General features: G+C 38.7%; 1 protein-coding gene across 1 annotated transcript; it reads right to left on the reverse strand.

Annotated features, from left to right (window-relative positions):
• Window positions 1–1,119: 1,119 nt before the first annotated feature.
• LOC103705495 (NAC domain-containing protein 53) lies at window positions 1,120–13,112 on the reverse strand. The gene is made up of 5 exons (XM_008789222.4): window positions 12,426–13,112; window positions 12,090–12,290; window positions 2,295–3,008; window positions 2,045–2,186; window positions 1,120–1,717 (listed from the first exon to the last, which is right to left on the reverse strand). The coding sequence occupies exons 1-5, from the start codon at window positions 12,918–12,920 to the stop codon at window positions 1,284–1,286; spliced, it is 1,986 nt and encodes a 661-aa protein (XP_008787444.2). The 5' UTR covers window positions 12,921–13,112; the 3' UTR covers window positions 1,120–1,283.
• Window positions 13,113–13,343: the final 231 nt, after the last annotated feature.

Genomic DNA, 13,343 nt, shown 5'->3' on the forward strand with positions numbered 1-13,343 from the left:
CAATACAATCATTATTTATTTCCAATTTAATGCAGCTCTCAGCTCAGCTCATTTGCATCCTAACAGAAGAAGCTTAAACTGCTTCTAAAAATAAAATTAAAAGAAGAAGAAGAAGAAGCAGCGGCAGCAGCTGTGGCTTAAGCTCGGGTCAAGCTTTAATCCTCTAGCTCAGCTGGAGACAAGACTTGGATGAACTTCTCAAGCTTCAAATAAGAGACCAAGCTGCTACTCATCTCGTTTGCAGGCCTAGCTGCTAGCAATTAAGTAGCACAAACAAAGTGAGCATGTTAGGATGTTTAGGATGGCAGATGAGTGGAATGCGTGCCTGATCAATTCACCTGCACAAGTTTCTGATCAGTTCCAAAAAATAAATGTGCACTAGAATTGTAGAAATTCTTCCTCTGATAGATATATCATTTTAATATCTGCTCATTCGGTAATCTTCCTGAATTTCTGCTCCTTGGCATGGTTGCTGAAAAATCATCGGATACACCAGCAAAATAAATCCAGATATAAAACTGTTTTTGCTAAAGACAAATCAACTAGATTGAAAATGTACATCTAATGAAACTTTTTTTCCAAATTATTTATAAAATCTTCAGAGCTTTTGGTAGGAAAGATTTACCACCTTCAAGAAAAGTGAAAATAGAAAAGGAATAACATTAGCTGTGGGCATGCTACCTTCAACATGGTTAACCTCCATGTGGTATTTCCCCAATTTCTAGATAAACAAAAATAGAAACAGCAATACTAAACCGAATGCAAAAGCCGACCAAGGTTTCTCAGCACCATGCACAGAAAATGCTGTTAATCCCAGCATATTCAACTTCTGGATCACAATTCACAAGATCAAAGTATAGCATATATTATCAAACAAAAAGCCTCCATTTTCCATAGGTACATATTGGGTGTCGAACAGTGCAGCATTAATTCTCAGAACCACAATCGAAGCCAATTAAGTCAATTTTTTTGCCTCAGTGATCTTCTACATGGAAAATTATTACATCCTAAACATCCAAAGTTGCAGAGAGAACATAGATAGTAAGAGAGAACCCATGCGTATCAAATTAACACAAGAATTACTATTAAGGTATAAAGGAGGTCAGTCTGTGCACCATCTGATTTAGTTGAAAAAAGCCACTAATAAATATCATAGCACGGTTATTACAGATGTCACAATATACAATAGATATAGTCCAGCATTGTCGGTCCTTCACTTTCCCTGAATAGTTTTAAATTTTCTGCCCTTTCATGGTCAAAACAGTGTTTTCAATAGACAAACCTCACCTGCTACAAATACACAATCCTACTCTATAGCTTACTGTAAGAATCAACGCTGAGAGGAAGAAAAGATAGAAGCCACCACGTAGCACCACTGACAATGGTCCTCCCTGCATCTTTGAAATTGGGTCAAAACCTATAGAGTTGCTAACTTCATTACCAGCCATACTGTAGGAGAGGAGAAAGTCCGCATCTCCATTCTTCTGCAGGGACCAGTGTTTTGTGTGTCCTGTCACGGTTAGATCACGTATTTGGATCATCCCAGCTGTGACATGTACCGAGCTGGCTGAATGGGTTTCAGAGATTTGTCCAACAGGCTTCTCAGACCTCCCAACAGGATATTCCGCAGCAAGGGCAGGGGGAGCTGAGATTGAGCCCAACATGTTCACAAGCCGTTTTGTGATCGTTTTACCATTACTCTCACTCCCTTGGACATCTGAACCACAATTTAAGAAAAAGCTTGCATTCAGAACAGTATATGACTCAAAAGAAGGCCCAGTCCATGAGAAATAATCTTTCAAATAGATGCTTTGAACCACCTAGACTGTTTACCAGAAGCCCATTCTGGTCTTGCAAATGCAAACCTCAGATGTTACAATTTATAAGGAAAAATAGTTACCAACTTACAAACAAGCATATTTGGACAATCCATACAGTAATCAGACTTTAACCAGGTCAAGATTTTATTAGAAACGGCTTAAAAAGTAATGATTAAAAAGTGTAGTTAATTTCTTAGGAGAGCATCAGATCCCAAAAATCATACCTAGTTTAATATTGACATCTTTTTCAGTCTTTAATTGATTACCAGCATCAGGTAATCTAAGAGAGGATGATGGGTCGCTTGCAACATTTGCTTCTGATGCCCAGGGGATCACCTCATTTGGTTGAGCATTGATGCCATCAAACTGTAAAAAAGAAACATATGATATGTTACGTCATTTATCTGTCAACGGGTACATGTTTGCTTGATTGAAAGATAGGGCAAATTCATTTGAGGTTTTGATGGAGCATACTTCAGGAGTGAGGTTGAACTGGTCCAAGATGGAAGAATTCATACACCCTGACTTTTCTAAGAAGCCTGCAGTATCAACATGTAAATTATCATCTGCAGCATCAAAGTACGCCATTAAATTATCCACCATATCAAATCCAGATGGATCGGAAATAGGCGAGTCCAGAAGATGATTCAGTTCGGCAAAATCATCCTGAGCAAATGCTAGATCATTACTAGCTGCATCAAATAACAATGTATTTCCGTCAGCCAGTTGACCGGAAGGACAATCACCATCTAAGGGATTCCTGAGATCAATCGGTTGCAGCTTATAGTTATCACAAAGTGTTGGGGCCATCTGAAACAGTTCCGGCTGGTTTATATTTTCATTCACAGTGTCGAAAAATTCCTCCACATCAAGGATTTCTTGTAAATTGGTGCTATCATCTACTCCATCCACATTACAAGTCCTTAAAGAGCAACCTACAGAGTCTTCACTAGGAGGGTCTTCCGCGTTTACAATATCAGCAAGATCATTAAGCTCCACATATCCCTCATTTTGGCTTGGAGGGTCTTCTGCCGTGCCAATTTTTTTGCCCATGTCATTATTACTCAGCACTGGCTCATTCTGCAGTTCAGGTTCATCAGTGTGTTCCATCATGTCATTATTGAAACTTGGGTCATTCAGTATTTCCTCCAGTAGAACTGAAGGATCTTCCTGATGGCTGCCACTGTCCTGCAAATTAGGACCCGCCACAAAATCAGAATCATTTGCATGTTGATTGTCTGGTATTGGTGCTGAAAACAGTTAAAAATGTTGTAATACATAACTCAATCAACACTATAATGACAATGGTGAAAAAATCAATGAAATGTCACCAACAACATATGAACGTTATCTTTTTGTTTATTTCAAAATGACCAATTCATGGAATAGAAACAGCCTGCAACAAAGAGCAAATAAGTAAAAAAAAAATTAAAATATTACACAATCAGCTAAAAAGAATATCCAGAAATTATGTGATCATTATTAAAAATGCATAACCATGGCGACCTTAAAGCTATAGCAATGGGACACTGGAAGACAAAAGAATGTAGCCAAAACTGCCCATATAGTAATGGAAATAGCCATTATCTGCAAATATAAAAAATAGTGGCAATATCCAAGGCCATTATGCATTTCATTTCCAGATATAACTGACATAAATATGAACGACGATTATACTTGTCAGTTTGATGGAATTATGGATATTGGATGCACACACCAAACATGCACATTCAATAAGGACTCCGTTGATACTCAACTAAAATGCATGCAAATGATCTTTTGACATTAACATGCACTCACAAACTCAGGAGATCGCCACTTACAGTACTCTAGCCCAACTTTTGTAACCCAATTAACTACTACCTCTTAGTAGCAGACTGTATGGATGCTAATTAAACTTAAAATGCAAAGAATAACCTCAAAAAAAGAGTTCTGAAAAAACACAAGGAAATTCATCATGATTAAAATGGGTACAATGTATGCCACACTTTTTGGAAAAAAAGAAGAAGATATTTACCAGTTTTAACAAATATTTTTTCAAACTTCAATCATGTCATTTGGGTAGTCAAAACTAAACCAAGTGGTGATAAAATCAGAAAAAAATAAAATACTTATTAAATATTGTTTCTGAAAAACTATGCTTTACAAACAGTTGATGCAAAATAAATGCACAAATAGACACAACTTGATCTTCAAATTAAGAATGGCCTGAAAACTCATTAGCATCATTAAAGCATGTAGTTTGGTTAGAGCAGCTGCTCTATAACCTACTTATGCAACCGAAATAAAGTCAAAGAAAGTAGTGCGAGGAACTCACAACAGAAAACAAAAGTTTTAAGTGCTAATTTTGGTATCAATACTAGTACCACATCGGTATTAGGGATGGAAATGGGTTTAAGCCAAGCCCAAGCTCGTCAATCCAAGCTGGCCTAAGGCCAAGCTTCAGGACTGACCCAGTGATGGCCCGGTCCGCTTGACTGGCTTGACCCGAGCTTGGCCCAACCCAAGCTCACATCAAAAAAAAAAAAAAAGTAAAACAGAGTCTTCTTCTCCGTCCAACTTCTGGTAGGAGTCGACTTTCGAGAGCCAAGGGAGGCTTGCCTCCTCTATATAAAAACCTCCCCATCTCTCTTTCTCCTCCACCGATGATCATCAAACTCCCTTCTCTCTCTTTTTCTCATTGAAGTTTACGGCTGCCTATCACTATGCTCGCCAGAAATCGAGGCCGAAGAGCTCGCCAGAGCCAAAGTAAGGCCCCAACCTTCTTTCCTTTTGTCCTCTCTTTCTTCCACGGCCTTAAACCACCACCGCCAATGGAGAAATTCGTCGGAAATTGATTGGATTCCATCTCCCCTGTTTTTACCAATCCTTCCCCTTTTTTCGACCACCGCCGCCACCAGCATTCATCATCGGGGCTTTCGGTCGTTGCCCCTGACCAATTGCTGGAGCTCCAGTCGCTGGTAAGTCGACTAGTGCTTGGTATTGATTGGGTCATAGACTCCCCTGTTCGGCCCTATTTTGGGTTGAATTTGGCCGGCCACCCGTCACTGCCAGCCGCCGTTGCCTGTGGCTACTTCGTCAGACCATGACCACGGCAGCCACCAACCCATCTCCCTTCTCCCCTGTTTACCGTAAAAAGAAGAGAGAGAGAACCATCCCTCTTTCTCTATTATTTTCTCTCTTCTCTATACTTTCTCTCTAAAAGATCTAAGAAATTCAATATCGAGTCCTGTCGACCTGATTTATGAACTCGAGTTGACCCCTATAAAGAGGCCTGATCCTCTCTGATGCCTGGATTGTCTACTGGACCGATCACCCTGGCCCTGTTGAATGTCCTTGAAACCCTCATTGATGAACCATGTTAATTAACCTTGGCCCTGATCGAATCTATGCCCTATGATTTATTGATCGAATCACTCAGGTTTGATCCACCTGGAATCGCCGAACACTGTCACCTGACCAACCGTCTCCTTTCTTATTTATTTAATTCGAATAAAAATTAATCTCGTTTTTAATATTTTTAATATGGTTAACTGAATCGCCTAGCGAAGTCTGACAGTTTAAAACAAAAAAGGTAAGCCTTATGCTTCTTACTAATTTTTGAACTTATAAGTAAATCTTATACTCCTTACTAGTTTTCGAACTTATAAGTAGATTTTACACTCTTTATGATCATGTCTTCTGTGCATAAAATCTACTTGTGAAAATATCATGCTTTTCTTAAAGTTATGGATCGGCATAGGTGTTATGAAAATTGTGCTTTATTATAAAAAATAGTTTTATGAATGTTTTAATAAAAATCGCTTTGTTATGATATATGAATCTGATCATGTCATTTAGTATTTTTCATCTATTTATATGTATGTTTTACGAAAAGGATATAAGCTTTCTAAAGGCTCTTTAATAGCTATGTATGATCTCTTGAATTGAAAAAATCAACACCTAAAGCTAGCATCCATACGAACACTAGCCCCGCCAATGGGTAAAAAGTTGGCATACGAACACGAATTTATGTCGATTACGAACATTGGCCCTGTCACGGGTATAAAGTGACCATAGCACAAATATCTGTGAGCAATAATTTGAATTTTGATATGGCTAAATGGCAGAAGGATGATTTATTTATTTATTTGCAAAATGAATTTGAAACTATGTTTATGAAATATGAATGATTTATGCATGCATGATTTACTTTATGACTTATCTTAATATACAGTACTATGAAATGCTTATTTTGGAATATCTGTTATTTTTCTTAAATGATGCATTGACATGAAAAAACTTATGCTCAAGGTAGTGAAAGATTTACTTATTGAGTCGTCGCTCATATACCTCTATTTTTCTTTTTCTCTCGAGATAAATAGAATTGATAGAAACGAATAATGGTTCAGGCTTGAAGTTCGCACTAGCAAGCTTGGCGATTTTGTAGAAAAATTTTAGTATTTTAAATTAACTGTGAATTTGTAGTTAATGATTTTTTAAATGTTGAGAATTATAAGTTTGGTATTTATGTTTGGATTTAAACGCTCTAAACTACTGTTGGTTGCATTATTTAATTGATAATGAAATTAGACTTTTATTTATTCTATTTTGTTTGAGATGGATTTGAAAGCAAAATGTAATGTTGGCTTCAGATTATCTTGGATTGTACCCCTCGGTAGCACAGTCATGTCATGCTTCGAATCTAGGGCGCGACAAATCATGCTCTGAATCTGGGTCGTGACAGACCCAATCAAATTTTGGTCAAACTTGGGTCCGGAATTTAAAGCCAAAATAAGTTGCAGCCCAATTTCGGGCAAGCCTTAGCTTGACCCAAGGCCTGCACCCAATTCCTAGTTTGAAGCTCAAAACTAAACCCCTATTAAGGGCATTAGCTTGCCCATATCAAGTGCCTTGATGCCCTACTCTCTCCTTTCCCATGCTCAGTGCCCGGTCTCCCAATACCCAGGCACGGCGAATGTCATGGTGAACACAGCGGACAATGCAACAAGTGGTAGATCCCCCCATCCATGGGAGATCAATGACCCCCTACCCCCACCTGAACCCTCAACCTCGTCCTCACCCGATCTCTCTCCCCCTTCCCCAACCCCATGGAGATCAACCTCCTATTCCCACCTGATCCCTACTTGACCGTCTTCACCATCCGATCACTCTCTCCGCTCCCCCCCCCCCCTCCATGGAGATGAAGACCTCCTCTACCAGCAACCACCACCCACCCAACCTCCCCTTGACACCTGATCTCTCTCACCCTCCCTGCTCTCATGGGCTTGATTCAAGTCATACTTGTTTGGGCTTTGGTTCCCTCCCTCTCAAGCTTGAGTAAGATGGGGGCTTGTGCCAGTCTTGGGTTGGACCCCAGGACTAGGCTTGCTCTAGAGCCCAAAAGATTTTTTAGAAGATGGAAGAAGAATGAGGGAAGGTGAAGAGCTTGACCTGATTAGGTTCGAACCAATAGGGCTGGGATTCAGGCCTGGGCCAACAGTTGTAAAAATTTTCAAGCTTCGGCCTAATCTGTTTTCATCCCTAACCACAGCACTGTCCTAACTAGTAGACTCCTAACAAAACTCATATTTGACAATAACAAAACTAAACCAATTATCAAACTTTAGGCTATGAACCAATTGAATGACCAAATTAGCCAAGTCCTATAACATGTCAGCTACATAGCCCAAATTGGTTTCATTTAGTGCATATATTACATTATGCGCCTATAGAAGGCTTAATATACTCTTCCAGATAATAAATGATTTTATCCTATTCCTATCCATATGTTATCTTGATGATTGTTGATGTGGACAACATATCTAGTAGAAATAGACTTGCCTGCTCGAATTAGTTGCCTTGATACATATGTTAACTCAACCATGAACCAAACAACCTTTAAATTTCACATCTGTTATAAAAAATTGGATACACGATTGAGTGGCCAAAGGACCTTGGATTTACAATTGATCATCATGTGATTAAGCATTCTGCTTTACCCTTCACCGGACCATTGCACATTCGATAAGTAATGTCAGTTTATGATCCCAAAATTTTTGCAAAAGACAAACTAGGCTTTAGGAATCATAGATACTTCACATTACATGATGTGCCCATATTAGATACATATCAAATACTGATACCCTTTGGGTACATGTCCAATACTTGCGTTATCTTTTTTTTGAATTTAAAAAAAAATATGCTTCGGACACTTCCCAAATACACCTAAGGCACTTCCTAATACCCTAAAAATAGAGGGGAAGGACATTTTCTATATTTAATCTTTTAATGGTAAATAGTCAATTTCCAAGACCATAATGTTAAGATTAAAATATAAAGTGGATTGGGTCTACAAATTTGAATGATCACTAAGTGATGAGCTTGCACATGTATGGACGATGTTATTTTGATGGCTTACAATGCTTCATGGATTACTTTTACCATAAATATGCAGATGTGTCTCAATGTATAAACGCATGTATATGTAGAATAGGTATACACTAAATAACTTTCTCAACTCATTGATTGAATTAACACTCATTTAAACCCCATTTCCCCTCATCTACTTTCATCACTTATTGATTGAATTAATCCCTCCTTGTTCATCACAACAACCCCATCTCCTCTCACCTTTTCACTTAACTATACATAAATATTCAGCATTTGTTTTGACGAAACATTATAAATAAGGATCTTGAGTATATCGATGTATATTTCTAAGAATTGTAGTTTGTAAACTTATATCGTAAAAATGATCAATTTCATGGATGAAATTAAGAAGTTTCTGAATGAAAAATCTACGATTAAGTTGGCTTTTTTAGTTTTATTTAAATTTTTTTGACAATTTTATATTTAATTATCAACTATTACATTTTTAGCTATAAAAGAATAGCTTAATGCTTGACATGATTTGCAGACTTGAGCAAACCTGGTCCCCAACCCAGGCCAAACATTTCAAGTTAGGTCAGAGCTATATTGACCTCGATCTGACCGAATAATCTGCCGAGTCTAAAAACTGTTCCACAGACCCAAACCAACCTAACCCAATTATGCTAATGGGCTGCGATCAAGTACAAGATCAAGACCCAAACATGAAGCTAGGTTGGGTTGGGGTCAAGCATGCCCCAGTCTAACCCAACCAATTTGCAGCCCTAATTAACCAGTATTGGAGAGATGTCTCTCATATCCACATATAGTTACCTACTAAAAGCCCTCAACAATAGACAAAAATGGGAAAAAAAGATTGTTGGCCTTGTAACCACATAGATCATTCATGATAAGTAAACTTTAAGAAGGAGATGATCTAGTTCAAATTCATAGGCTGACAAACTTTTGAATCATCTCATCAAAACTTTGGTTCTTCTTTTCACTATTCAAAGAATAGTTTCATTATCTATAAAAGTTATATGGTTGATGGTTCACGTTAGCTTCAATCAGGAGATCAAACCCATGGAAGTTTAGTAAAACTTCATACATAAAAGGAATCAACCAGCTTCCAAGGTTATCTAATCAATCAACAACTTGATTAGTCTGTTTGGATTTAGGACTAGTTCTACAACTTGTAACCAAAACCAGCATCTCATCCAACAAGTTTTAAGTATCAAGGCACCCGCAGCTCAACCCTTATCATGTTGATGATCAATAAAGTCCGCTTTCCACATAAGACACCTCATGTCACACTTGCTCCAATCAAATAGCCTCGATCCTTGGAATATCATGCGATCTTCTGTCAACAGAGAACTTTTAGCCTCAGTAGACCAATCAACAAGAAAAGGGGAATCCTGAATCATTCCTTATAACACCTACGATTCCAGCTTGGGCATTGCAACCGTTAGATCCATCATTGCTAAGTTTAATCCATTCTGGCTGTGACAAAATAGCCTCTTTTAACCTGTTAAACCACAAATTATACTTAAAAGATGCTTCGCCTGTAAGAAACCTTCTCTTTGAGATTTGATGAGTCTCTGAAAACTTGCTCAAAGTACCATCATGTATAGTTAGCATAATAAGAACAGGAGAAAAATGATAATAATAGCACAAGGAACCTCTTTTTAGGGTTTTAAAAGCAGCTAAGGTATATGAGCAACTAGAGCACCCTCAAACTGCATATGCAATATTAGGTGCATATTGGTATTTAGAAATATTAATAAAGAAATTAGGTTCGCATATTTACACAAAAAAGAGATACAAAAGTAGATCTAAGGGAGAAAATAGAAATTAACTACACATTTCCACACTAATTAGACAGCCTATTTTAGCATGGCATCTAAATCTTGAGGAAAATAATAATATCCCCCAACATTCTATGGTCAACTTTCCCATATGCTAGTGCAGTATAAAAATCTGCCAGTTACTAGAGTGCGAATAAAGGAGAAGAATATCTGGTCATTAGTATAGGGCCATGCCATACATATAGGTTGCTTAAGCCCATATAGGTAACTAACCTGCCATGCAACCCAACCATGCATAAGAAGTGCTTTGGACCAATGTGGCTAAATCATGCATGTTTGACCCAAAAAATGCCCTAGATACTTGGAACTTGGAACAAGTTCCTGAAGCCTATTATCATTCTCCTGTAGCAAACTTTTGACATGTATAAACAAGGTTCTAAAACTCAATTCAGATTTTGTTGTGCCCATCAAGTTTCAATAAACATGGTCAACTAGAGCTTCAAAGTTTCAGCAAAAGAGAGTAAAAATAATTAAAAACAGTAATCCAAAAAAAAAAATATAGCATGATATTTTAGACTTATTATTATTTTTTGGTACAATTTGATGCATAATTTAATTTGTCCAGCTAAAAATATAAAATTATGGAGAACAAATCATATTGGAAACCTATAAATTACTAAAAATCGTGTTACACATTAATTTGAACTGTGATGCTTGATTCAAGTGTTAACAAACTAATATTTAACTACATAAATATTGAAACAGTAAAAGTTACAAGCACAAAACTACATACAGATACCAAATCACATGAAAATTACCATATATAATTTTTTCCTGCCAAATACCAACATAATCATATAACCATTACCTACAAATATTGAAAATAGTGATATAATCATGATTTGCGATCAAATCTTGTTACTCCACACTCAAATATTGTGAATGCCCTCTGGGGGGTTGGGGGTGCAATCTACATAGTATAGACTCCAACTATAATCAAAATGTTGAAATAGTGCAATAACTATATCTAACTCTCTGATGGTATGTATGATTTGAGCTGAGATCTTGTTGCTCCAGACTCGAATGTTGTGAATGCCCTCTAGGGGGAAGCCAATCTACTCAACATGAACTTCTCACTTTTGTACCTCAAGAAAGCTTTTGACATCCCATGATCCTTAAAATCTCAAGGAAATAAACTTTTTCCTTGGTTTCTTGGACTGAAGTCCTAGTTAATTAGAATGATCTCAAAATTGCTGAAGAACTGTCTGCTCTGGACGAAAAGGAAAATAAAGTTACCTCAAATAAAATCAAAGAATCATAAAAGGAAAAAAAAAACGATCTGATACAGAAAAATAATTTTGCACCATTACCGTGTGCTCAATTATTAATTGGTTCATCAGATTCTCAAAAAAGCTATAAGAGAAACCAAAGAACAGACTTTTGAACATCCCAGAGAATAATAGAGAACACTTAAGGAAATCTATCATGGACCGGAAAAAGGAAGGGAGGAAAGGAAGGGGGGGCATGAGCCACTACAAAACCAGCAAGTGTTATATGACTCAAAGAGACACACAGATGCATGCCTATACATAGAACTACAAGCTGCATAACAATAAAGTGTCATGCACTGTCGCATCATGCAGATAACCTACAATCATGATACGTATCAGATTTATGGTTTATTGCTTTATTCCTTGATCTAGGTAACATTACCATAACTCTATCAAACGGGAAACAAGAATTAGGTAAGCTAATACAACCCAAAGATGTATTTGATAAATACAAAATAAGCAATAAATGACAAGTCTTGGAAGCTTCCCAGAAAATTACATTCAGATGGAATGAAGAAAAGAAAGCAAGGAGAAAGGCAACATGATGTCCAATGCATGCAATAATAACTTTCCAGAAAATGTATGTTTTCTTGGCCTCATTTCACGTTCAACAGCCACTATTTATATGCAATAGGAAATTTATAGGCGACTAGACTTAGTACCATTTTTTTCCCTTGTTATAGTGTGCATTTGTTAGAAAAATATATAAAACATGCATAAAGAATAACGCATTCTGCAATCATTCAAAATATAAACAACCAGGTATATTTTATGCGCAGAATTACCTGCAGAAAATCATTCATCTGCAAGTACTCCTGTTCGTGTTCTCCAGCATCATAAAAGTCATCGTCGCCATCATCTCCCAGCACGAACATACCACCATCGGTCTCCTCCCATTCCTCCTCGTTAAATGGAGCCCCATACTGAGCCCCGTTCTGTGGCCCTGGGCCGCTCTTCTTAAAGATCCTGCAGACAACGTACGCATCCTTGCCCACCCAAAGCCCAAATTCAATTAAATAACAACAAATCGAACCAAGATGACAACTTTAACCCCAAAAAACAAGATTAAAAAAAGAAAAAGAAAAAAGAAATCCGGTCTCATATCCTGCTATCTTCTATACCTGAGGGATCCCAGTGCAAGTGACAGTGCCAGCGAGTTCCTGGTCCTCAAGCCGGTATTCATGCATCACCCAATTGGTCCTCTCGCCACGGGGTGCCCGGCCGGCATGGTAGACGAGGGTTTTCTTCATGCCGACGACGCGGTTGTTGTGACGGACGGAGCGGTCCTTGCCGGTGGTCTTCCAGTAGCCCTGGGCGGTGGAGCGATTCATCCGGGAGCGATTAGAGTACTTGCGATCGAGGGGGCTAAAGAAGTACCACTCCAGGTCCCGGCTCACGATCCGGGACAGGGGCGGGAGGTCCCAGGGCTCGCACTTGTACAGATCGATCTCGGCGATGGAATCGATGCGGAGGGATTTTCCGGCAACCTTGCGCTTGAGGTAGTAGCTGACAAGCTCCTCATCGGTTGGGTGGAACCGGAATCCCGGAGCGAGCTGTGCCGCGGCGGCCGGAGCGGCGGGCCGGCGCGGATTGGAGGACAATGCGCCGCCGTTCATCGGATAATAGGGGGTCGTCGCCGTCGGAGAATCAGAGAGACGAAAGCGATCCGAATAGGGTTTAGATCGGAGATCGGATTCTCCTTCACATATTCTTTTCTATTCTTGAGGTAGGGTTTGGGGTAGGAGAGAGAGGACGAGGAGAGGGGGAGAGGGGATGGAGAGGAGCCTTGGACGACAAGGAACGAAGGACAAATTTGACTCGGGGTTGGGGCTTTTTTATAGTCCCCCCAAGGCTTGGAATTTTGGCGATTTTCATTTCTCTGGTTTCTTCGATGATACAATTGTCTGTATATAACTTTCTATGAGGATGACGGATCTGCCGTTCATCTTATCCCAATGAAGTCATCTCATCCACTCACGTACAGATAGACGGTTCATAATAGCCGTTTGCTTAGAAAGTCTCCGTGCTTGTGTGAGACC

This window comes from Phoenix dactylifera, chromosome 17, assembly GCF_009389715.1.
Source record: "Phoenix dactylifera cultivar Barhee BC4 chromosome 17, palm_55x_up_171113_PBpolish2nd_filt_p, whole genome shotgun sequence".
Taxonomy (NCBI): domain Eukaryota; kingdom Viridiplantae; phylum Streptophyta; class Magnoliopsida; order Arecales; family Arecaceae; genus Phoenix; species Phoenix dactylifera.